This window comes from Lepidochelys kempii, chromosome 2, assembly GCF_965140285.1.
Source record: "Lepidochelys kempii isolate rLepKem1 chromosome 2, rLepKem1.hap1, whole genome shotgun sequence".
NCBI classification, from domain to species: Eukaryota; Metazoa; Chordata; order Testudines; family Cheloniidae; genus Lepidochelys; species Lepidochelys kempii.
In genome coordinates, this window is record NC_136381.1 from 159,286,216 (window position 1) to 159,313,730 (window position 27,515).

Here is a 27,515-nt window from a genome sequence, read left to right on the forward strand (position 1 = left end):
AACTAAGGGTCTAATCTGGCCTGCCTTCCCAGATCTTTATTTCTAGTGGTGGTGATGATGATGCATAAAATACAAGGAATCCAACTTGGCTTTCAGAGGCCTTGTTGAGTCTGCAGTTACCAAAATCAACTGTTTACATGTAAACAGACCACATTTAATTTGGAAGCCAATGATGCGTGACACACCTGGAACTCCATGATGCCAGTTTTACAAAGTTACTTTTCAGAAAAGAGCTTCATTTTATGAATAAATACATTGAAGGCCACATGCTGTGTTCTGTGGAATCAGTGGATTTCTTGAGTAGGTAAGGAATATAGGGGTGGGCCCTTATTAATTATCCTTGAACTAATCAATGGTTATCAAAATGGAAGTAAAAATATCTTCAAAAAGCTACTCCTTAACAAGAATAAGAAAGCACCGTTGGCTAAAATCCATTTATAACCCAAAGAAGAAGTCATATATCATACAGTTTAAACTTAAATTGTGGTTCACTTCATTTTTAGTAAGAATTTTAAGATAATAATTTGATAACAAGGATCCAATTATTACAGTGGAACCTTATTTCCCGAGTCCTGTGGTTACATGGTTCAGGCTGGAGACCAGTTAAGAGACAAGAGATATACAGGAAATAAAGCATTCCTAATGCACATAACTAAGATGGGGCATATTTCAGGGGTACAAATATCAACAGTTGGCTATATCCATACAGAAACAAAAATAAGGTTAAATCTCTGTCTCTATAGACCATGCTGCCTTAAATTTAACCTAGTTTATATATTCTCATGCACATATTCAACAAGATACTGCAACAAAAGAATCTTTATTTAAAATTGTCTGATAAATGATTTTAAAGAAGACAAAACTGGCTAGAAATAGTTTAGGTACTTCAAATAACTGGTATTCTTTTAAAACTCATGCTACTGCCAAACCTGGAATTATGTATTGTAATTCCTAGAAGTAATGCCCCTGGAAACCAAACCAATGGGAATGACATTACAACACGAGTCAGAGCTGATTGGTCTGCAGTGTGATGTCAGTATCAGAAGTAACTCCCTGAACAGAAAGAAAAGGTAGATCCAGGAATGATGGGAAAACTTGGTGGCCTCTGGTCTCGGTGGACATTAACTATTTTGGCATACCAGTGGGTATCTTGGTGAGTTTAGTACCTTGATATTGTACTGAACTCTCTCTAGTAACAATTTATTTCACATCTGCTTTTTATGTTTAATAAAAAATTATAAATAAATAAAAATTTTAAAAAAGAAAGCGCACATAGGACTTATATAAAGTTTTGGATTTACAACCCTTGAAGCTGGCCCCATTTATCCCCAGAAAAGGTCCCGCATGGGCTATGGCACTCTATATTTCCCTCCCGTAGCCTTGCCAAGCTGCGTAAGCCACAGGTTGGGGACACCGCTTGTTGGACTGAAGTTATTCAATTTCCACGGCCCATTCAATCCTTGTCTGCCAACTAGTTCTGTTGCTGTGTTGGCACCTAAGTTAACAGAATTCCTCTCTCCTCATTATATCTTTTAGCAAAAAATTGGTCACATAACATAGCTTTTTAAAATGAACAGGCCACCTTAATTAACTAGGATACTTGAGAGCTTAATTTATTATACATTGTTTTAAGACTCTTCCTTCACAAATGAAGTCATTTTACCTAAATACATTTTCAACATATGGTACAGAATATATAATGGTTTATTGTATCTGATGATAACAAATGCTTTCTACCTAGAAATTCAACAAGAATAAAGTACTACTTTGTTTCGAGTTTCACAGGGTATATAGTATCCATGGAATATGATTGCTCAGCAGTTTTCTTCATTGCAAAAGTGTGTTAAAAGACCTCTTAAATGTCCCATTCCATGAAAAGAACCATTAGACAGCAATAATCAGAGCTGTGAGAGTTCACAGGCTTTTCTAAGTGAGTCAAAGAGAGGTTTGTTCACTAGAGTTTCTGTCTCTGGTGAGCAGCTCACTGCAACTCCATTAATAACTTTATTTGCATGCTTTAGCTGTCTTGAAGATCTTAAATTGTTATCTTCTGCAATCCAGGTGCATGCCATATGGTGTTTGTGCAACTAAAAGTGAAGGGGTCTATTCTCGTCTCGATGTGTGGGGAATCCCTGAACACCAAGAGAAGAACATATCCTTAAGGGTTAAAGGAGGGAACACATTTTTACTTGATTACAGGGCTTAAGGACGTGACTTATATTTGCTATAAAGAATGCAAAGCGCACAAGCTGTATGGGTTTTTTGGATCCTTGGAATGGCTAGTGTTGAAGCTTCGCGGTCCCACAGAACCGTACATTTATCCCTGGCAAGCTAGTTTCAAGTAATGCAAAGGTAATATTTTGTTTGCCAAAATGGAAGGCTTCATAAATATTTTGCAAATCTCCTTTCCCTTCATTCATGGAATCTACATGCTTTTCTAGTGTTGGTCAAATTATATTGGTGGAGAGAATTGCTAGGTCTGCAATCCACAACAATGGCTGGTTAGAATCGCTAGGACTGCAATCCACAACATACACAAGCTTATACTATTTTACACACTTTATATTACTTTAATAGCAAGTATGTTAAAGAAAGTAGCTTGATTTGCGAGATGGCACCGTGTTTTTTCAAAATGGTATAATGTATAGATACGAATCTTCCTCTCTAGTGCCTTGGTACAGCACATACAAGCAGATTTATGACAGAGCATTACATTCATTGCACTTTCTCAAAGGGGTAATAGCAAATGAAGTGCTACTTGCATACCCACTTTAATCTTTTCCTAAATAATCATCCAAATAGCGAAAGGCATAAGCAGTCTCAAAGGGCTAACTAAACAACCAGTGTTTTCATTAACATTGGAGCTGAAAAGTGGTGAAAAGGAGATTCTCACCCTGTCTCATGAGGATGGGCTTTTTACAAATTTGTGGGGCTATCTATGGAAAAAATAAATCCCGGGTCTCTTTAGCAACCAAATGTCTGTTTAATATCAACCCTGAGAAAGCAATTTCCAGCTAGCAAATTAAATCTGTTTTGCAATCTATAGTTGCCATTTAAGACAGCAGAACGAGTCTGCATCACTATCAGTTTGTCCTATGAAAACTTTTATCTTCCAACAAATTTATGACAGTATCATTTTCTGTATCCAGCTCAGAGGCTAGATGGCTACAAATATAAATGTTCAGATTTTGAGCTCTTATGATTCAGTGTAACTGAAATTGCACCAGATTAAGCCGCTTTCCATATAAACCACCAATAAACACAGGCTCTAACAGTACAGGATTTACAAAGAGGTAGGAATCAAATAAGACTATGCAAAATGGACACTACACAACAACTTTCTGGCTTTGTCCTAGGCAGACATTTGTTGGAAAACAGACAGAGCAATCTTGCAGAAGCATATCACTTACAAAGCTAACTTACCTTGCGTTAATGAGGTACTGTGCTAAACTGATGTTTGCCGGGGAGCCTGTGATTGTAACTTGTCGTTCTGCCGAGCCTTCTGTGGCATTAGCAATCTTGATCTGCGCTCCTGACATCTGCCTGATTTCATTTATCTTACTGCCTTGTCTGCCAATAATGCAGCCTATTAACTGGAGTGGGACAAAGACTGAAATTAGTGCCACAGACACAAGCAAAAACCATTTAACTGCAAACTGTCGTATTGATCAAAATGTGGTTACTAAGGTCTCTCGATATCAAAACAAAAGATTTTTGCTGTGCTGTTTGGAATGAATAGCTAGCAGGGTCTATGGGCTCAATGGTCAAGCTCCTATAGTTAAAGCCTTGTCATTTTGTAGGTGGTTATGTATTAACTCAGTATCAGGCAATTTAGCCATCCAATACGTCAGAGAATACTGGCATAGTGCAGTGCTACAGAATACAACGTAGAGCCCAGTTTGAATTGTCAGTGAAAATATCAAGAGCTGCAACATAACTGACAAATCAGACAGACTGAAAGCTCTATTGATGGGTCTCTGCATCAGTCTGAAGAAGAGCTCTGTGTAGTTCGAAAGCTTGTCTCATTCACTAACAGAACCTCACTCACTTGGGCTTTCAAGCTTGCTTGACAGTCCTAAATGTTATCGACCAAATTCTGCCCACCTTTACACAGGTTTCTCTCCATTAAAGACAACGGGACTTTCAACCATGTAGCTGAGTGCAGAACTGGGCCTACGGCAAGATGACACTTCCTTCACAACTTGATCCTTTTTATTTTCAAAATGTAAGTCAGGATTCCGCATGTGTTCTTATGTCCCATTTTATCCTTCAGTAACATTGTACTGGGTCTATTACAGGAGTGGGTGGGTGAGGGTCTGTGGCCTGCAACGTGCCGGAGGTCAGACTTAATGCTCACAACGGTCCCTTCTTAGCCTTAAAGTCAACTGGCAAAATACACTGCATATTGTTTCAAAGGCTGCTTGAAAGTTCTTGGTGGGCTACAATCTTTTTGCATTTGTATGCAAAAATTTTAAAAGTGTTTAATGCAAATCAGTGGCCAATGCTTCTGCATTTGGGGGATGTGCGAGAGCGATGGTTGCCAGGGCATGGCCCCACCTCATTTCCTGTGGTGGTGAGCAGACAGGCGAAAGAAGGTAGGAAAACAGAAGTGTGCACCAAGCTGGAAGCCAAGATGGAGATGGTTAACTCTGGTTCCTTTGGTTTTATCACTGATGGGGAACAGGGATCTGAGCCTTTGCCACGTTATTAAATGCAAGATTGATGGCCGATGAACTTAGCACCATCCATGAGCTGATGGAAGATGAAGCCCAGGACTTTGGATGACAGTACAGGACTATTGTTGGCAGAGATGGTTCCTACTGAGTGAAAGGGGAATGAGCAAGGAAGTACTTTTTTTTTTTTTGGCCGCTGAACTAAAAATATTAGGACTAGTATTATTTATTTGTATGACGGCAGGGTCTAGGAACCCCAAGCCAAGGTTAGGGCCCCATAGTGCTAGGCACTGAGCAGATAAATCACAAAGAATACCATCCCTGCCCCAGAGAGTTTGCAGTCTAGATGGCCAGACAGGCCACAATAGAAGGACAAAACAGATCAAGAGGGTTGGGAGGAGTGGGAGGATGAGGCACATAAATATAGGAGATTTCCTGTTCCATAGTCTGAGGGACTGTTTCCACTTTGTGTGTTAATTTTAGGAATTTTTCCTTTTGTAAGGAAGGATCAGTGAGAAAGTTGTGGTGAGGCAACTCTGGCTGCCCCTTGAGTCCTCAGATTTCCTTAACCCTGGTCAGCCAAGTTGTAGGCCTGAGCATGGTACTGGCTGCTGTAGCTGATTGTGTCCTAACCACGGAGATAAAAAGATTTTTAAATCTGTTCGCAGTAGTCAAAACACAATACAAATGTGTGTAAAAACTCTGATTTTTGTTAACATTTAGAAAAAATGCCAACCAGCTCTAGTCAGCAGGGTTTGTTAAAGTGTCTGTGGCCTGGCAAAGCAGTGGAGTTGTTCTGGGGTGTTCTAAGATGACTCAGATGGTAGCTGCCATGAGGGGGTTTCATGCAAGGTACCATGAGGTCTGTTGTATCACCTCTTTTATTCAATGTGTTCATGAGGCAACTTGGAAGGGGACACCAAAGACACCCAACTGTATGCTGCTGCCATGCTTGACCCAGCTGTTAGAGTGGAACCAATAGCCTAGTGCCTAAATGAGTACGGGATTTGAATGATTGTGACTCAGTCCAGATAAACTGGAGATAATGTTGGTGGAAGCATCCAGAAGTGCTGGTGGCACTTTAATCAAGACCATGACTGAGAGAGTGTGATCACCATTTGTGACCCAGATGAACAACTTAAGAGCATTGCTAGATTCTGGGCTGCTCCTGGATGCCCAAGAAGTGGTGGTGGCCAAGAACACTTTTTAATTTGTGCTTGGCAAGGAGAGGGTCACCTGTTAATTCCTGAGTGGAGCTTTCCACACTTACCCTCTCTCACCTTAACCCCGCCTAGCTGTAATACACTCTGCATGGAGCCACATCACCGAGACCAATCAAACACTAAAGCTAGTTCAGAATATCGTTGTCCCCTGGGTGCACATTATACTGGGGCTATGGAATTGATCTATCTTAGGTATTTATATGGTGCGTATTACCATAGCATTGGAGTATATGATCTGCATGGACTGCCAATACATTTCCGGGAATTCTAGGGGATGGTTTTAATCTATGCAGTTTAAATGTTTTGGGATCAGGTGATCTGGGAGACTGCCTCTCCTCCTCAAGTCATTTTGATGGCGTAATACTGGTGTAAAACCGGCATGATGCAATGGTGAGCCAGGCCCTTTGCATTTTGTCTGCCTCACTCTGAGATAGTCATATGAAATTATAGCCAAACTGATGCTCTTTTTTTAAGACAAATCTTTCTAATGCTACTGACTGGCCCACTCAGGAGAAGCCATCTCTCATTTGTAGATGGTTGCAAAGCAGAATTTGACAGATTCTGTGATACTTAGTCCTACTGGGTCCCTTGCAACAGAGGTGGGTCCATCGAACACTGAAAGTGACAGCACTGTATGAAGTGTTGTATGTCCTACAATTACAGGTTTGCTGCTTCTGAAAACTCTCGGCAGATACAATTAGAGGATGAGCAGTACAGAAGTCTAACATTTTTCTTTAGCAGGACCACTGGAACTGCTTTGAGACTGATGATCATGAGGTCTTCCAGTGTATCATGGGCCTGATTTACAATAGTATAACGCAGGCATGACTCCACCAAAAACCACGTAGTTATACTGGTGTAAATCAGAGGAGAGTCATGCACTCATTAGTTCTTAATTGTCTGTCCAGGTCCATAGCAAAATTCCTATGACATCAATGGGAGCGGGATCGAGTCAGGACCAGAAACTCCTCGAGGATGGGATTATGAAGATTGATTTTTAGCTCACACCAGTTTAACTCTATTGACTACAGTGGAATTACTCCTGATTTACACGATGTGAGTTCAGATTCAGGCCCTGTGCCTTTCTTTGTGTTTGTATAGTGCTGAGCACACGGGCAGTGCTTAATAACAAAGACAATCTATCACACATAAAGAGAGAGTATGTGAATTATACTTTAAACTATGGCCTTCAAGGGTGAGTTTTCTGCTTGTTTGGCTCTTTATGTCCCTCACTGCTGCATTCTCTCGGTATGGCACTGGGAACAGCCATACCTGTCTGTAGTTTATGACAAGCCCCCTACTGTAAAGCGTTGGCTTGTCATACTGGCAAGTGGCTTGCAGGTTGTTGAATATTTCACTTCTAGATAAAACTGGATTCCATTTGTAATAGTGCTAGCAAAAGGTACTGAGTGGGCAGTGTCTGAGATTGAAGTTTTCTGCTTATCCCCAGTGCAGGTACTGCCAACGCAAGCTTCCCAATGCTGCCTCATCACTTTACCTCCACTGGCCTGGTGGGAGTAGCTTCAAGGGTGAAACAGGAGGGCAGGCTCAGCCCACTGAATCCTTGGCCTCTCTCCTGAGACTGCCAACAAGAGTGGACACAAGACTGAGACTCATTTAATAATGACCACTCAACAACTGTCAGATGGGAACAACTGTCATTCCATACCAGTCTGACTCACTGACCAAAGGTGAAGAGACATCTCCCTTTACCAATACGCTGAACTACGTATTCCCTTCCTGTAAATTTAAAGGCAGTTTCAGTCCATGTAAGAACTGATTTATTGTGTATCCATGGAATTGTTTCTGTTACATGTTATACTGGATGTGTCTGACATTCCCAGGATACCACAGCTATCTGTGGCTCCCTGACATATTACCCTGATGTAAATCCAGGGTATAACTGACAGTAGAACTTGGTCTATGATGTTCTCTTCAAAGGAGACTCTCTAATTGTTTTTCATAAATACTTAAGTTTAATTTCTTCCTCATTATTTTCAATCTCTTTTATTCCTTCTGCTTCTTTCCTCTGTTGCATAAGTACACTGCCTTTTTATACACCTCAGAGAGCTGCCATAGTGGGATTTATTTATGCATTTTTATTTAGAAAAGGGGCTACATGAGGGACAGTGTAGTCTAGTGGAAGTCACAATCTCCTGATATCTGATCACAGCTCTCTCACGGACTTATTGTAGGGCCTTGGACACAATGCTTGACTACTCTGTGCCTGTTAAAAAGCAGCGGTGATACTTAAGATCTCTCCTCCCACCTCCCAAGGGTAATGCATAATCTGGCTCATAGTGATTTCACAGACTTCATAAACAGATATAAAGAAAATTGGTAGGACAAATTTTTCGACAATGACACTGTTATTGTCATTTCTGTGCAGACCTAAACTACCAATGAAAAATATAATGTGCACCAGCTTAATTGAAAGTACATTGCTTTATAGAGGACCCAGTTTTGCCCCATCCTCTTACTAAGGTTGAGATTAGCATCTTACTTTGGGGCACATTTTCATATCTTTCCTCATACTGTATAGTGATTTGCTTCACAAGCGGTCCCATTGATTATCCACAGGGAATTAAAAACTGGGCTTCCCCTTGGTTAAAGGGGGACAGAATCAGGTCAAGAGGAAATACAAGATTATACCAAAAGACAAGCAGGTAAAATACTTATTTTTCAGAAATCACTTTACCCAAATAAAAATATCTGGTTAATTACATATTACCATATTGGGTGCTACTTTCTATCATATTTATGGCTCTCAGTATCAAATTAAATTTAATTTAATTTACTGGGCCAGATCTTCAACTGCTGTAAACTGGCATATCTCCATTGACTTCAGTAGAACTATGCCAATTTTCACCAACCAAGGATACGTTCCAATATTTTTAATGCGGATCATTAAACATTGGTGGCAGTAAATGAGTTCTTTCAAGCCACACTTTCACCTTTTAAGCCCGTTAATATAAGTAATGACACATCTTCCAATTCAGGAAAGCACTTACACACGTTTAATTTTAAATTAAGATTAAAGTTGTGCCTAAGGGCCTTTGCTGAACAGAGCTTTCTTGAATAAGGATCATTCAGAGGATAGGGTGCAATTTTATTGCTGACATTCAGACAATAGATATATTAGAAAGCAACGCCTGGGCTCTTAGGTTGGACCTATTGTCTCCCTAAGGGATATATTTGTCGTGTTTAGGTACTCTGTTTACTTGTGCCCAGTTCTGCAGGAAATCAATTGGAGTTTTGCCTGAGTAAGATCTGCAGGATCTAACATTTTTTCCTAGCTCTTCAGCATTTCTCAGTCAAGGACAACAGCTATGCAATGGGAAGGTCATATTTACCTTTTATGGAGATGATGGGGATTTTGATTGTACAACACCCTTATAGTGCTTATGTGATGAGCTTCCAAATTAGTTATTTGAAAGGAAGGAGTCAATATTCCTCTAGAATACAGAAGGCTGGCCCATCAGCTTGTCATTTCCAATTCAGATGGATTTACAGGCCTATTTATATTTATAGAGAGCATTTATCAGATTTGTGGCATTTTATTTTCAAAGCATTCTGCTGTTTTTGGGGGGTTTTGCCTTCTGTTCATTGTTTTCTCTCTTTTTTTTTTTAAAGGGGAAAGGTGATTTTTATCTCGCTGACCAATATTGGCTTTGCAGTGTCAGGTGTTTTAAGACTGTGATCCACCTGTGCCAGCTCCATTGTACCCCACTTCCACCACCTTCTCCATCCTCCCACCTCGCTATCACCACTCCACCATTATATGCCAAGATGTACATCACAAGTTTTTGCTCTTCCAGCATAAGCCTGGAAAGCAGAAGAGGATCCCAGCAAGTGGATGGAAGACAGCCGGCTGAAACTACATGCAAACCAGACAGAGGTAATACAGGTGGGATGAAGGAAATATTTTGAAGAATAACCCATCTTCATAGTATCTCCTGCTATTTGGGGGCATCTGCCCTCAGATAATCAAGTCACACTGTAGCCTAGGAGTTCTTTTGGACTCTTCAGTATTTCTGGACACTAAAATAGCGATCACTGCCAATAAATGCTTTCTTTCATCTTTGACTGGAAGAAGGCTGTGTCCCTACTATTGGACAATGAGATGGTCAGAGTGCTCCATGCCTTTCTGACTTCCAGATCGAATTAATGCAACTCTCTATATTTGGGAATGAGTGCACCAACTTTAGAATAGGTCCAGATCATCTCAAATGTATCAACCTGCTTCCTGAGCAGCACTGCCTGCCGACAGACCCATCACCTGGAGCTCTGCTCCCCATACTGCCTCCACGCAGAAGAACTGGTTAGTTTGAAGACAACAGTGCTCATCTTTAATCCCTCCTCAGGAGTACTAAAGAAGTGCCTCTTGGGTAGGGATCACAACTTTCCTCATGGACAATGAAGCTCAAGGGTCAACTTGTGAGAGTGGAGGACACAGTTTTCTTGACAATTGATTCAGGCTGATTGAACTCCTTTTCTGGAGAGGGTGGGAATAACCAGATACCTCAACACCTTCAGATTGGCATAACTACCTGGATTGGGAGAGAGGAGACACGCACATACACACATTTAAATGGCCTCTGAGGGAGATGGGAGAAATATAGCCCACTTTATTCGTTCTTTTTCAGAAATGCCCAGAAACTACAGTGGTGGGCACCTACTAAAAACCTAGATGAACAGAACTTCTAAATTCACAGTCTGGATAGGAAGTTTGATTTTATGGCATGGTGCCATTTTTCTTTATTAATTAGTTGCAATTATCATTTGTAGAAAGCTGTGAGGTCTGAGCTATAGTAACCACTAATAACAGAGAAATGATTTTATAACTGCCTCACACAATTACTGAAGAAAGAATAACTAGGATTTACTATGACACAAACAAATATGAATTGTAAACAGGTATTAACTTATGCTTAAGCCTACAATTTTTTCATGGAGGTCACGGAAGTCATTGAATCAGAGACTTCCAGACTTTGCAGCTCCCGTGGCTGTGGGTGCTGGGGTCCCCTTGGCGCTCCCAGCCACAATGGGTAGTGGGGTCCCCCCACAGCTCCAAGCTGCTGTGGGTGGCGGGGGCCACAGCTCCCAGCCACCATGAGTGGTGGAGACCCCAGAGCTCCTGGCTGCCATGGAGGGCAGGGGACCTGGGAGCTCCCAGCTACCGCGATTAGCGGGGGCCCCCTGCAGCTCTGAGCTGCTGCAGGTGGCGGGCCCCACCTCTGCAGCTCCCGGCTGACGCAGGTGGTGAGGTCGCAGCTCCTGACTGCCTCGGGCAGCGGGGGTTCCCCCACAGCTCTGAGCTGCCATGGGCGGTGGGGCCACAGCTCCTGGCCACCGTGAGGGACAGGGGACCCTGGAGTGCTGAGTCACTGTGTGACTGGGAGTCCTTCAAAGCGCTAGGCCACCATGGTTGGCGGGGTACCCTAAAGCTCCCAGCGGGGGACCCCGGAGCTCCAAGCTCCCACAGGCAGTGGGGGCCCCCAGAGCTCAGAGCAGCCCCCACAGCTGCCTAACCTTTGCAGGCAGTGTGGGAACCCCGCAACTGAGCTCCCCATTTTGTCAGCGATAATTTTAGTAAAAGTCACAGATAGGTCACCAGCTTCTGTGAATTTTGCTTTATTGAATTGGTGAGAATCTGTCTGATCGAGGACTAAGTAACAACTCAGACTTAGCCTTCTGGGTTTATTTTTATTGAAATCATATCCTGTTCTTCTTTGGTAACTCAAGAGCAAGTATAAGTATAGTGGTCTCGATTCTCCTCTAATTTCCACTGGTATCTTATATCCACTTTGCAAAGAGGTCAATGACTTCTCCAGGTGCAAAGCAGTAGACAAAGTGGCCTATTAACATAAAAAGAATTATTCCTGGTTTGCACCAGTGCAAGGGGAGAATAACGCCCAGAGTAGGCTGCCCTCACTGATGTACACTCTGCCCTTCCAAGAGCTAACAGTTTTCACAGACCTGTTTTGCAATACTAGACAAAAGGCAGTGAAGGATAAAGGTGAAGCACTGAAAGTGAAGCAGAAAGCCAACTGGATGCATTGCTTACAAAACTATTTCAGAACGACCCAGGCGGCGGGTATGTAGGTTCTTACACCTTATCAAAAAATCAATTAATTTCCTTGGCTACTTGTCAAGATGACAAATATCAACCCTGATTTCCTGTTTGGAGCAATAATCAGTATTGCCAAGCAAGAGCAATAGCAGAAAGTATTGAAGTTGACACTTTATTTTTAGGGAGGACTCAGCTTTCTCCTTACTGTTACTAGTGCGGCCTCTCGAGGGATATACTGGTCACCAAATGTATGATGAACTCAGAATAAGTGACTTTTTGTGAGTAATTTAGACAATACCAACAAAAAATCAATTTTGATGGATGAGCTAAAAGCAGACAGACTTTAATTACTGAAGGCCAGATCATCACTTCTACTGAGGGGACCTAATGTGGGTGCAATTCCTTCTAGCCATAAGGAAGAGGGGTGAGGAATCAACCCACCTTGGGCCCATACAGTTGTTGCTCCATAGGGACAGTGGGGTGTTGGGGCAGGGCCAAGAAGGTTGGAGCCATTTAGAATTTTCATCATCCCTCTTAGTGGGAGAGACGGTGTGGGCAATATCGTGGGGAGGGGAGGAGCCTCTCGGTCTGGTAGATCCCCTGGAAGTTCCAGATGCAAATGGGCAGTAGTTGCTCTCCATGCACTGCCACTACCCTCCCCTCCTTCCCCCTACAGGAATTGTGCTGCCATTGGGTGACTCCCCCTCTGGCTGCTCAGCTGCAAACACAAATAGGACTTGGTGGGACTTAATGCTGTTTTAAGTAACATTCATTGCCTCCCGGATTATTGCATGCAACCTTAGGGTATGTCTGTGCTACAGTGGCATGACTAAGGGGTTGCAGCTACGCCGCTGTAGGGTAGATGCATCCTACATTGCCAGAAGGGTTTTTTCCATTGACGTAGATAGTTCTGTCTCTGAGAGGCGGTAGCCAGGTTGACAGAAAAATTCTTCCTTTGACTCAGAGGCACTACCCTGGGGGTCAGGAAGACCTGACTACATCGCACAGGGTGTAGACCAGACCCTAGGATCTACCCAGGAAATGTTGCTATCGAGAGTTATCCTCTCTGCCCCCCACCACCACTCTATTGCCTTCCCACCCCAAATAAATTCCCCAGCCACTAGAGAGGATGAAGTCCTCAAATCAACACGAGGTGAGTCTTACCGGATTCTCAGCGCCCTTTGGCAAGTTCCTCTCCAAGAGAGGGTTGTTTGACTATTTATTACATTTTAAAAAAAATAAATCACCAACCCCAACAGTTCACAAACCAACCATCAGAATCCAGCTTAACTCAGGTTTTTGGTCTGTCTGGTTTGTGAACTCCCCCTGCCCACCCTCAGTGTGTGTGTGACAATAACAGGTTGAAAACTGAACCGTAACCACATACAGAGTGTGCACAAACCACATTCAGGGCATGGGCTCCCCAACTTCCATGCCCCATTGGCCAGAGCTCCCTGGCTCCCAATTCACTCACTGACCCCCACCAGGCTCCTGCAGCCTCCTCCCTTCGCCCTCCACTCAAGAAGGCTCCCCCACTTCTCCTTAGTAGGGTCCTGAAGGGCCCCCATTCCCATAAACCACCCAGGCAGCCTCCCCCTGTCTCTAGCCTGCAGGGAAAGGCTTGGTAGTGAGGGAATGAAGCTGTGGCTAGCGAGCTCAGAATGGGTGCAGCTCCAGGCCTATCGAGTTAAAATTGGAGCCCTGGCACATCACGTTCACTGGGGTCCCTCCCATTTATTTACACAGACATTAGGCCACTCCCACCTTGAGCTTGGGGGCCCCCAAACAATTGTCCCTCCTTTCCATGAGCCCTAGGGTTTCTCTGGTCAGTTGTGCCTGCTCCAGGACTCTGCCCGCTGAAAACATACACTCTTCTGTACTGCAGTCAACTGCTCTGGCTGCCAGAAACACAAACAGCCTGTATTTTATCATGAGAATCCTCCCCAAAATCGTACCACTTCTCGGGCTGGCAGCACTACACACACACCTGCGCATATGCAGAGTACCGACGCCATTTCGCACTTCTATTAATATACAGTTGAACTTAATGCTGGGAACCAACCCAAAATATTATTCTGTTTTCCTAGCTGTAGCGTTCCTACAGGCTATTTCTGTGCCTAAGCCATTTTGTTCTCAGGGATCCCTTTTAAAAAGGTGGCAGTGAGACTGGGCTTGACTTAACTTACAATGGGCTTGATTTAAAACTCACATATGCTGGCTTGTTCTACTAGATCTTGAAAGATCTGCTGTTGCAGAAGGATTTTTCAAATAATGCAATGATGCACATTTGTGTGTCAGAGGTTAGTGCTGAGTCAGTGTGTTTTGCAGTTGTGAGGCTAGGAACAGAGTCTCTCTGTTGCAAAAGGGACATAGGGCCAAAGTCTGATCTTGCTTTCATCAGCAGCTCTCCAGAGAGACTCCACTGAAGTAAATGGAGTTATTCTGGATTTACAGTGCTATGAGCAAGAGCAGACTTTGGCAGTGAGCTTCCCCAAACCTGCGCTGCAAGGAGAAATATGGTGCTCTCATAAAATACTGAACAAACAATAAACTAGATGATAAAACATATTAGTAGGGTGTCCTCCTACTAATGCAAAGCTTGCCAGATCTCAGGTACTTGGGAAAGGAGACACCTTTTCTCTATTAACTCTGATTTGCTTTCTCTTCTTCTTTCTATAAATCACTGCCACTGAGATTAACAGGGGTTATATGATGTTATAAGTATCTGGTAAGTAATGTAATTGTTATTTGTGATCCCATTCATTCTTGAAAGCTTTTTTTACTAGAGGGGATATCTTCAATTTTCTGTGTCATTCATTTATAAAGAAAGTTGATCAGACCTAGAGCTGATGGCAAAGATTTGACAGTGGCAGGTAAAGAATCAGCTGGAAATGTTAAGTGGATGTCTAAAGTTCCAGCATCTTGTAGCGTGGCGGGGGACCATCGCAGGTGAGGGCTGGGTAGTCCAATCATATCCAGTTTGGAGTTCACAGAGTTGGAGTGTTGCTCCAGTTTTTAACCCCTCTTTTTAAAAGCAATGTTGTTTACGTTGCACTTTTATATAGTTTAAGTACATTTTGTGCTCATGAAAGATGCTGAATTGACAGCCTTGGAGACAAAGGTCCTCTGACTAGTCCAGAACAATATGGCACAAGCAAGTCACAGTGCAGTTTCCCCAAACTAGCTGGTCTATGTGTTCTCAATCCTAACCTGGAGGAACTTCCCCATAGAATATGGAGCTTGTTCATTTTCCAAGTCCATTCAGTTCTTGGTGTTTTTACTGGGACTGTTAATCTGGGTGCCACCTGTGATCCAAACACCCATTCCTTAGTTACTAACTCCACTTAGGGCACCAGCCATTCAATGATTGATAACTACGGCTCTCGATAAATCACAGTTAACTCATGCGATTAACTCAAAAAAATTAATCCCAATTTAAAAAAATTGATCGTGATTAATCGCACTGTTAAACAATAGAATACCAGTTCAAATTTATTAAATATTTTGGACGTTTTTTCTACATTTTCAAATATATTGATTTCAATTACAATACAGAATACAAAGTGTACAGTACTCACTTTATATTATTTTTATTACAAATATTTGCACTGTAAAAATGATAAACAGTATTTTTCAAGTCACCTTGGACAAGTACCATAGTGCAATCTCTTTATCATGAAAGTGCAACTTACAAATGTAGATTTTTTTTGTTATATAACTAGACTCAAAAATAAAACAATGTAAAACTTTAGAGCCTACAAGTCCACTCAGTCCTGCTTCTTGTCCAGCCAATTGCTAAGAGAAATAGGAGATACTGCTGCCTGCTTCATATTTACAATGTCACTTGAAAGTGAGAACAGCCATTTGCATGTCACTTTTGTAGCCGGCATTACAAGGTATTTATGTGCCAGATATGCAAAACATTCGTATGCCCCTTCATGCTTTGGCCACAATTCCAGAGGACATGCTTCCATGCTGATGATGCTCGTTAAAAAAATAATGTGTTAATTAAATTTGTGACTGAACTCCTTGGGGGAGAATTGTATGTCCCCTGCTCTGTGTTTTACCTGCATTCTGCCTTATATTGTTCTAGCAGTCTTGGATGATGACCCAGCATGTTGTTCATTTTAAGAACACTTTCATGCAGATTTGACAAAACATAAAGAAGGTACCAATGTGAGATTTCTAAAGACAGCTACAGCACTCAAGATTTAAGAATCTGAAGTGCCTTCCAAAATCTGATTGTGGAGCATACTTTCAGAAGTCTTAAAAGAGCAACACTTCGATGCGGAAACTACAAAACACGAACCACCAAAAAAGAAAATCAGCCTTCTTCTGGTGGCATCTGACTCAGATGATGAAAATGAACATGCGTTGGTCTGCACTGCTTTGGATTGTTATCGAGCAGAATCCATCACCACCTTGGATGCATGTCCTCTGGAATTGTGGTTGAAGCATGAAGGGACATATGAATCGTTAGTGCATCTGTCATGTAAATATCTTGCAACGCCGGCTACAACAGTGCCATGCAAATGCCTGTTCTCACTTTCAGGTGACATTGTAAACAAGAAGTGGGCAGCATTATCTCCTGTAAATGTAAACAAACTTGTTTCTCTTAGCGATTGGCTGAACAAGAAATAGGACTGAGTGGACTTGTAGGTTCTAAAGTTTTACATTGTTTTATTTTTGAATGCAGTTTTTTTTGTACATAATTCTACATTTGTAAGTCCAACTTTCATGACAATGAGATTGCACTACAGTACTTGTATTAAGTGAATTGAAAAATGCTATTTATTTTATTTTTACAGTGCAAATATTTATTATAAAAATAAATATAAAGTGAGCACTGTACACTTTGTATTCAGTATTGTAATTGAAATCAATATATTTGAAAATGTGGAAAACAGCATGATTAATCGTGATTATTTTTTCAAAACACACGATTAATCACAATTAATTTTTTTAATCGCTTGACAGCCCTATTGATTACACTTTCAGTAACAACCAACCTGGCCTTACTGGACCAGGTGACCACAGGTGAAATGCTCTGTATCCTTGTCATTCAACTAAGCCATCCAGTCTCACCTTGTCTTCTTTTTTATACCACTATTCTACTAACTCTTCCTAGATGTAGTAATTCCTTAAGTAGAGAAAACTCATTCGAGTACTGACACTAACATAAATTGTAATCCCCCCCACTTTGCCCTGCACTCTGATACTTAGTAACACAGTTCTGATAGCATAGTCTAAATGACATAGCTTTATCTTAGTAACAAATTGATGAATTGACACAAAATGAAATATTCCACCTACAGCAGCCCGAGAGAGAGAGTGACTATTGGTCCACTTACATCATTTGGAATAGTAAGCTCATGGGAACTGGTTGGAGTAGTGGCATCCAATCCTATATTGAGGGGACAGAGGGGAACACATTATGCCAATCGTTTTGAAAAAAAAGAGAAGACACAACAAATGATATTTAAAAGAAGGAAAATGTGGGGAAAAAAGATAAAAGAGTAGCAATGAAAACTACAGAACTGCTAGCAAAAGAGAAAAGAAAGCAAGAGATGCAAAAATTAAGAGCGTTGGACTGACTTTAATTTATTCTTATTTTAATTAACCTTTAACCCACCAAAATAACAAATGTCACAGCAGAGTCTACAATGCTATAAAAAGTTTTTAGAAAGTGGATAGTTCCACTTATAAATAACTATGAAATTTGTTCCATATACATTAATTGTCAAAAATGAATGGATGTCTGAATTTTGATCTATCTACCAGGACCACTGAATTACACAAAATAAAAAGTGGAAATCTAAGGTAAACAAAAAGTAAAATGTGAAAAGAAAACTGATAAAATAAAGGAAGATGGGGAAAATAAACTAGGTTAACTTAAATTGTACATGGGATTAGTGATGTTGCAGAAATGTTGGAAATAACTTTTTTTTTTAAAGGGAAATGTACAAAATACTGTAAGTTGCATACATTTGTTTTTAAATTGGGTGGACAAAAGGAAAATGCTTAGGAGAAATGCAATTAGTGCTCTAACACTCAGTATAGTTATGGAAACATACAAATCACAAACATAACAAGGAAAAGATTAAGGAGCACCATGTTAATGACAAGTAGAAAAACAAGGAAAATATAAAGCCAGGAAAGGTAATTTAATATTATTTGCTGATATTTTATCAGATACACCATGTAGAAGCAAATTATATCGTGTGTGTCATTTTTCTTTCTTCCCTTTCCAATTTTTCTGGGTATAAAGATATATTTTAAAATGTATTTTTTCCACAACTAGCAAAGATGGAAAAGGAATAATTTTATTCAGAATACCTTATCTAAATGTTCATTATATTTACATTAATTTGTTTACATATTGTGTATGTTTATTTTACACTTTGTGTATATTTGCTGAATATTGTAGTCCAAAAATCATATAAACAATTAAAATAATGAAATGATTCAGTCTCTCACAAAATTTGATGTATTTGATAAAAATGTTATTACTTGCCCTACAAAATATGTACCAGTGTATATTTATTCATGTCTTGGGAAGATCTTGAATTCCAAGCCCAATATTTACTGAAACAAGAAAGTTTATCTAATTTCAATCCTCTTTTCCAAACAAACAAATATACCTGGCAGGCCTTAACAATTATGACCTTAATTGAGCAAAATTCCATTGCCTTCATTGGGAGTTTTGCACAATTAAGAACAGCAGAATTTGTTCCAATGACAACAAGCATAATGGAAGTGAAAAGGAATTTTAGTGTACAAGGGATGCTTGTTTAGGCCCTCAATTGTACGTTCTAAAATTTTTAATTAATCTGTAATTATGTTGTAAATACATTTTCCATTCTTTGATTTTAATTTCTCTTTGGATTTTTTCATTGCACAATACAAAAACAGAGGTCCAACAAAATTAATTTTATCAAGTAGTTTAGGTAATACTAACTGGTACATACTATGTGGTGCATAATAACTTTGCATAGGACTAACTCAAAGAAACTCAGGCTCTTTAGCTGATGGCACAAATTAAGTAGATTGTATTAAAATAAATGGAACAAACAAAGCACAAGAATTTAGTAATGACAAAAACAAACTAACAGAGCCACAGGGAAAAAGAACAAAGATTAAGGTGTGAAAACAAAAGGATCATCGGTCATTGCCCACATTTAGTATTAAAATGATGTAATGACCATGGAAAACAAAGCTGTTAAGAAGAAGGACATCCCCAGGGGGTCATGGGTACGTACCAGGGAAACCAGGGGTGGTCTGCCCAAGGGGAGTAAAGGGGGGATGCTGCATAGCCAACTGGTGAAGCTTGGTCAACTGCAGGGCAGGATGGGAAATTAGAACTAACCAATCAAATGGAATTATTTCAGAGTAGAGAAAACCATCTTACATGTTTTAAAACTGGATTAATTAAAATTAAAATAAAGGTTTAATCATTCATTCTATTCTACTGTATAGAAAAACTGGTTAAAATGACGTCTCTATTGTTATTACATGTAATGGCTATTGTTAATATTAACTACTTTTCTGTAGAATTACATATTAAAAACTCAAGTACATAGCATGCATAAAAGACAAAAAACTGTCATTTGTATCTGGGGCATTGTACTTTCTAGCAATTATTACAGAAGTTATCCACTAATGCTAACACTTGGCTACATGGTACACTGTTAAGTACAGGCATCTACAGGCATGTCTGAATTTTAACTGTAGAAAGTAAATGCTGCCCAGAACAAATAAGAGAGAGAGAGAGAAAGTAGAAGGGAGTAATTTACATGCGCTGGACTCACGTCTGGATGAGGGATGGCATACTGCCCCTGAATTGTAAACGCCTGAAAATGACAAGCAAAATTAAAGATACGTATCAGTCAAATTAGACAATAAGTACTCCACGTTCATCAGGCTAGAGAGAACCTTGTGCTATTTTCCAGATCTAATGCAAATCACATTTCGTTACATGCGAAGAGAAGCTTAGTTTTCTTGTGCTGCTTTGACAGCCACACAGTACAGGAAGGGCTCTGTTGTGCCTTTCCGGTGCAGCCCAACGGGCGAGGTGCTGCGAGGAGCACTGCAACAGTGGGTGCTCCAGGAACAGTGGGTGCACCAGGAACAGTGGGTGCTCCAGGAACAGTGGGTGCTCCAGGGGCAGCAAGCACTTTCCACCACATGGGTCTAACGCCATGGGTCTGTGTGGAAGAGGAGTGGGGCCAGAACTGGCTGCTGGACTCGCTTGGAGATGTCTTTGTGCTTATCTTCAGGTGGCCCTACAAGACCATGTTTTTTTCAGCCTCCTCCATCCCTGAGGTAACTGATTCCTGTCCATCTTTCTCACACCACTCCGCACAAGGCTGGCGTAAGGGTTTTGAAACAATTCGTGGGGACAGACAGCAAAATTAATTTTCTTCTTGTACACAAAGATCCAGATTCTCAACTGAAACCCAGCCCTTTGCCCTGCTCAAGCAGTGCAAATGGCCAGCATGGAATTCTGCTGGCACTGGATGGAGGAAGCTCCTGTGCCAGCCATAAGGGGCATGTCAGGGAAGGGAGGAGATACATGATGCCGTGGCTATCCTCTCCTGGTGTATGCCAGTGGCGGTAATTAGAATAGCCCCTTCTCTCTCTCACTGCCTCTATTAAATTCTACAGGACGGTTTAAAAAAAACCAACCTATACAGAAAGTTGTAATTGTCTATTACATTCTGCATGACTTTTCCAAAAGGGAGAGCCCATCAAAACATTTTAATGTGTTTGTGCTTGGGCAGGAGGGAAAACAGAAGGACAGATTATAATGCATAACTATTTGTACAAACAGAATCATAAACAGGAAGAGAGCTGATTAGCTTAGGTTGCAAAATGCTTATTTGACAAAAAGGTCTCTGAGAAAGAAATGAATTTTCTGAAAATGATAGAACAATTCATTTAACGGAGTTTAATTAAACGTTCCAGCTGCTTATTAGAAATTTGTACACCAGCACTTCTCTCCTTGAGCAGAAACATTTCCTTTATTTTAAAGTTACTTATGAAGTCGGGCCCCAATCCTACAAATACTTATGCCTGAGAGTATCTTTATGCGCACGAGTGCTATTGAATACAATGGGACTAGTCATGTGCATAGTCAGTTATGTGGAGGTTTGTAACACTTTGGTCAATTGTAAATTAAGGCCCTGAGCCAGAAAAACACAAAAGCACATGCTTAAGTTCCACCAAGAGCAGTGTCATTTAAGGACATGCTTAAAGCTCAGCATATGTTTAAATGCTTTGCTGAACAGGGATAGACATAAGCACATGCTTAAAGTTGAGCACGTGCTTAATTGTTTTGCTGGGTCAGAGCCTAGTGCAGGTGTTTAACTTCAAGCATGAGAGTAGTCCCTTTGATATCGTGCTTAAATATTCTGCTGGATTGGGGTTTAATTCTGCGGGCAAATCATTTGGACTGAAAAGCACCTCACTATACCTTTGACCTACTTCAGCTGTGTTCAATCTGAGCCTAGCTCCATTTCAAATATAGTAGAAAGAGCACACTTCAGCAGAGACGCTGGAACAATTTCTACGGTGAGGGGGCGGAGAGCCATGGAACCAAACTGTAAACCCTGCACATGATGGAGACCACTTCAAGCCAGGGGATGTGGCAGCACCCCCAGCACCCCTAGTTCCAGCACCTTTGCACTTCAGATTGTAAAACGCTTCAGGGCAGGACTGTGTCCTCTCCATTGTTGGAACAAGCCAAGCACATTTTGGGAGTTACTGAAACAGAAATAATAAATAAAAATAATTGACCAAATGCATGGAAAGAGGAAATGGTGGCTTTAATCTACAAACCAGGGGGTGGGATCCTGTTCCCAATAAAGTCAATGGAAATTTTGCCACTGACTTCAATGAAAGCGGGAATGGTTGGTCCCCTGGGTCTAAAATTTGCCCTGATTTACAGCCTGTGACGCAACTGAGATTGAATGAAGGGTAAGTCAGGGCAAAGTCTGTCCCTGAAGAGACAATGCTGGAAGTGTGCATTTTTGGGATAGGGTAATGTACAAAAAATATGGATAGACAAATGGGACGAAACCTTGTTTCTTTCAGACATGGGTGGTGCTTTCAGATTGTTTAAAGAAACAAAAAAACCCAACTGCATATGCTGGATTTCATTTAAGAGCTAAGAGAAAGGCAGCACTGTGTTCACCTTCCTTTCCGTTCTGCTACTTAATACCATACTGAGAAAAGGACAGAGAGGATTAAAAAAATGTTTAAAGCAGCAAAACCCATGCAAAATCCCATCTCGTCAAATAATAGTAGGTGTTTGATTTTTCCAGGGTAGCTTGATATGCAGAGTATAGTTAAGAAACAAACAAACCCCCAAATCTTTCAGCTTAACCATGGAATAATTTAGAACTGAAACTGATCCTACAGGACGGGAGAGTGACCCCATCCAGCATCTCTTCACTGCTGATACCATTTTATTTTGTTTTCAATATTAATTTGTAATCAGGATTTCTTATTACACTATCAAAAACATAATGCATATACTATATTTTGACACTAGAAATAAAATCCATGAGAAATCCTTTCCTTGCTATCTCCCAAGCCCACCACTACCATTTTCTAAGGTACTGAAGAATTTGCCTAATAAGGAAGAGACTACAGGTTCAAAGGTGCACACAAAATATCGGAATCAGCTACTTTTTTCTTGATTGAATTAGGCCGTGTGAATAAAAATATAGAACACCCAGCTGTTTTCTTTGTGATTTATAAAACTAAAGATGATTAGAATCCAGCAATCTGTTACACTATATGATAAGACAGAATTTCAAATTCTTATTCCAACTGTTGAGAGCATTCTAGTGCCTACTTTTAGTATTCTTTTATTTGAGTAATTTGTTATGCACTGAGACAATCTTTGATGGCAACACCATTTACAGCACTGCTACTGTGCATCACTGAATATATATACATCTGCTTTAAAGGAGAACACCACACTATAAACTTAAAATATATGTTGTCTGGCGTAACTTACTCTGTGAACTTTCACAGTCAGCTGAGATCAAATTCTGGAAAAATAATTTCAATTCTATCAATTAAGAAAGTAGGCATCTTACTCTGAAGAATACTAGTCAAAGTAAGAGCAGCAGACCTGGATAGGAGGAATTAATATTGAGTTAGGTTTTTTTTTTTTTTCTCAAAATTTACCATAAAATACTTCTGCCAACCATGACCGTAACTGGAGAGTCAATATAAAGGATATTAAAATTTTTGTAAAGTGGCTAGTTAGCGTTATCGAATAATAATGTTGGAAAAACTTTTAATCCATAATGGCCTGACCTGCTCTTTGATGCACTTATGAGATGTAGCCTTCCTATGAACCAGCAGCTCTACAGAACCCCGAGGTGCTCCAAATGGGTGCTATGGCAGCTACAGATGCCATCTGTTCTCATATAGTTCCAAGCGAGGGGGTGACTTGACACTCTAGGACATCACTCTGAAAACAGTCAGGGGAAGGCCTCTCATTTGGCCATAACATAAGCGATCGTGGAGAAATGGTGTTCTAGGTGAACTGTTGGCACAACAGCTCACACATCATATCAGTGGCACGTCTAGATAGTCCACTGGCTGTGTGTATTGTTGGGATGCCAGTTTATCAACAGCTGCCTTTCTCCACATTAGATGATGATAGGGCAAGCTGCAATGAAGCACCAGGTTAGTATGCCTATTTCAAGGCAATATCCAAAGGGAAGAACAAGATACATTGTATGGAAACACCACAGAAGGGCTGAAAGTGGGTGGGAACCATGGTCATATGGCTTGAAGGGGCAGCAAGATGTGGGGGGAACAGCCAAACCTCCACCATGTAAAAAAGCAAACAACAACAAAGCTTTGGATATGGTATAAATCAGGCTGTGCAGAACAGGCGGAACCTCGTCAGGACAGAGATGGTCTACTGCTCTGTTACTATGCCTACCACAAAGGGGCCCCATTCTTGGTTGGGCCATAGGCACCACCGTAAGAAATAATAGTAAAAATAATACAGCATATAATACTTCTTGTGTGCATATTTTACCCAGGAAGTCATGACTGGGCCCTATGGAATATTAAAATTATGAAACCTTGAAAACTAGAAGAGCATTTCTTCAGCAGAAGCTCTGTACTCTGTGATCACATGGTGAAAGCTGATCAATATGGTAACTTAGTTATATTACTTTATAAAATTGATGAAACCGCAACTTAAAAAAATAATACAAAGGTTTGTTCCATTAAAGCATTTCTGATTTTGGATACCAGTCTCTTTACAACAGAACAAATGACCTCCTTACTGCAGAACCTAATTTTAAATCTTGACAAAATACCAGTTGTCTTATTTTTGTTCCTTTCTATTGTAGAAGATTACAGAGTTATACTCTATTTCAGAGGTTCTCAAACTGGGGTTCGTGGACCACCAGTGGTTCGTGAGCTCCATTCAGGTGGTCCGCAGCTAGTTCCCCCTAAGGTGCGCGCCTGGGTGGCCGCACACAACAGAATGAAGGGCCACCCACCTAATTAGTGGAGCTGCGCAGGGGTGGCTCCACTAATTAGGTGCCTGGACCCTGGAGAAGACACACATGTAAGGTGAGGTGTTGGCCTGGGGGGGGGGGGGGGAAATAGGGGCTAGGTGGGAGGGGCAGTGGGGCGAGAAGAGGGGGAGGGAGGAATTTGAAACCTGCCGGGCTGCGGTGGCCAGAGAAAGAGGCGACTTTCCCCAGCTCCCGGGCTGCGGCTGCCAGGGAGAGACGGCCCTCCTTCCCAGCCCCAGCTCCGGGGCTGCTGTGGTGGGGGACAGATCCCCCTCTTTCCCAGCCCCAGTTTGGAGGCTGCCACAGTGGGGGAGAGAGGACACAGCCATCGCATTAGAAAGGTAACATTACTGATATTAAAATATGAGTTGTGTGCTTTTATTTGTAGAACCAAAAATGTTAATTATTAATAAGGTTTTTTTTTAAATAGTGCTTTTATCCAAAGTGCTTTACAGTAGTTAGCTAATGGTACAAACAACATTTGGAAAGATCATTAAGTGGTCCGGCGAGACTCTCAGCAATTTTCAAGTGGCCCATGAAAAAAAAAAGTTTGAGAACCACTTCTCTAATGTGTTGTCAGGTAGCAAGCAGAATATCCCTGATGCAGCTACTCATGGTAGGTGACAAGTTCCTGGCAACATCAACTATGATGTTGCATTTACTGGAAGAGACAGAGAGAAAAAACAAAACAAAACAACCCAGTGTCAGGGACATCACTGAAATGAATAGGGTACAAGTATCAGAGGTTTATTCAATAACAATACAGAAGACAAGTTAAAAGAAGCCCTTGACTTGTTTTCATTTTAAGTTTATAACACAGTGTTCTCCTTTTCTGCAAGCAATAACAATCCACACTGGATAAAACACATTCATACTATACCAGGCAAAAAAGTATAAAAGGTGAAAACTAACAGGCGCTGGCTGAGGTTGGGCCAAGACGGTGTGGTTTCCAGCTGAAGCCAAAATGGTGTCTGCTCTTACCTGGCCACCTGCAAAAATGATAGGTGCAGAGGCAGGTTTGGGACGGTAGGGAATGGTGGCACCTTTGGGTGGGGACTGAAAGCAAAAACATATCAAGTTGTGGAATTAAGTAGCTCAAATAAAATCATTTTTTACTTTGTTCACCTCACACAGCAATTACATGCCTCTGCCCCATTCACCAGCATATTCTCGCAAGAGCCCAGATCGTGCTCCCATTGAATTCAGTGGCAAAATTCACACTCACTTCAGGGGTATGGGCTAAGGTCCTTATTACGTAGGCAAAAGAAAAATGCAGACAGGTTTGTTTTTGTTTCCACAATAATTTGGTAAAGATTCAAGGGGCCTGGGAATGAATTTAGCTTTTCATGAGATCTAAGGAAGTTAGGTGCCAATTTTGAAACTTGCCAATCTTTTGGGAGACTCTCCCCAGCGTTCTCTCTTTGCCCAAACCTGTTAAAAGAGAACAATACATTCAGTTGATAACCCTTTGTGCGCTGTCACACAGCCAAGTGTCCCAGTATAAAAGTGAAATAAGAATTTTCAGTCTGTGCTATAGTCACCACGCTCATTGAACTCGGGGGATAATTAAATGGGCCAGATCCTGCATTCCACTGAACTCAGAGTGAGAAGTGTAGAGGAAAGTCATGACTAGTGTAGGCCTATTTTCACTGCCTTCAATGGGAGTAAGATGGGTCCTCTCCAAGTAACAGAAGAAGAAAATTGTTCTGAGAGTCAGTAGATAAAAATGTGATCAGTAAATACTTGACCAAGCATGAATATTTCTTTATAGAGACTAAGACAGACAAAATGGCCCTGGGAACAATCCTGTAAAACAGGCTTCAAATTATCTGCATAGTGTCTGGCACAATGGAGTCCTGACCTCTAGGCACTACTGCAATCAACCACCACCACCACTAAATAACATTTCCACATCCTAATTCTCTATTATTGGCTATTTGATTTTAATAAAGCAGTGACCCTTGCCAAATTAAATACATTGAACAAATTAAACACATTTATTTTATGTACGCTTTAATGTTTGAAGAAGCAAAATGCAGTTACATCATTGTCTTCTCTAAGGCTTCAAACTGGTAATTTGCTGTCTCTAGTTTATTATCTCTAAAATTAAACAAGTTCTGTTTTCTATACTTTCAGAACTGTTTATCTCAAAGAAAATGGCTCTATAGGCAGAAAACGACTCTCTGGCCCCGGTTTGTCTCTTCAAATAACTATGGGTGTAATTAATATAATTTAGACATCAGACTACTGCCTGCATCCACAAAGCAGGTAGTTAAATGACTACATGCCAGTAATGGGAGATGCAAAATTGTTCCTGCAGTTATTTGCATCTGCAAAGCTGTGAGAACAAAATGGGAAGTGAAAGGACAGAATTAAGCCCTTTTCAAAATCACGCCCTTTAAATTATATTCTAAATTCTACACACAGAGAAATGGATTTTTTATATTCCAACAGTTTATCAATTCTTCACAAAGTCATGCCAAGCTCTCTGTGGCTAATAGAAAATACTGAAAACCAGTTTTGGTCTTTCTGTTTTGCTACATTTTTATGCATATCTAATGCCAACTGAAGCAAGAGCCCCTTATCTGCAAGACAAACTTTGGTCCTTACAATAATAATAGTTTATAACATTGATATTTATTAGGTTGCATTCTCTTTTGATGTGGAGTGGTTGCTACTAACCAGACAAGAGTGATCAGATTGTAGTATCAGAGATGCCACACATCCTACTATATTTAGAATAAAGAATAACTGTTGGATGTCAGGCATCATAGCGTGGTAATTTTTGACTAGATCAGTGGTTCTCAAAGCTGGTCCGCCGCTTGTTCAGGGAAAGCCCCTGGCGGGCCGGACCGGTTTGTTTACCTGCCACGTCCGCAGGTTCGGCCGATTGCGGCTTTCACTGGCTGCGGTTCGCCGCTCCAGGCCAATGGGGGCTGCGGGAAACGGCGTGGGCCAAGGGACATGCTTGCTGCCATTCCCGCAGCCCCCA

The 27,515-nt window shown here is 41.0% G+C and overlaps 1 protein-coding gene across 16 annotated transcripts in view; it reads right to left on the bottom strand.

Annotated features, from left to right (window-relative positions):
* Positions 1–27,515, bottom strand: part of LOC140907213 (poly(rC)-binding protein 3) — a 712,448-nt gene that overhangs the window by 17,842 nt on the left and 667,091 nt on the right. For 12 of the 16 annotated variants that reach the window (XM_073332633.2, XM_073332634.2, XM_073332625.2 and 9 more), the window contains 5 exons: positions 25,436–25,579; positions 19,778–19,819; positions 19,229–19,304; positions 17,321–17,373; positions 3,424–3,593 (listed from right to left, as the gene is read on the bottom strand). In XM_073332633.2, the coding sequence (XP_073188734.1) occupies positions 3,424–3,593; positions 17,321–17,373; positions 19,229–19,304; positions 19,778–19,819; positions 25,436–25,579 (485 nt within the window). Of the gene's footprint in view, positions 1–429; positions 2,158–3,423; positions 3,594–17,320; positions 17,374–19,228; positions 19,305–19,777; positions 19,820–25,435; positions 25,580–27,515 lie in introns of those variants that run through there. The other 4 variants (XM_078851659.1, XM_073332632.2, XM_073332635.2 and 1 more) reach the window with 4 other exon arrangements.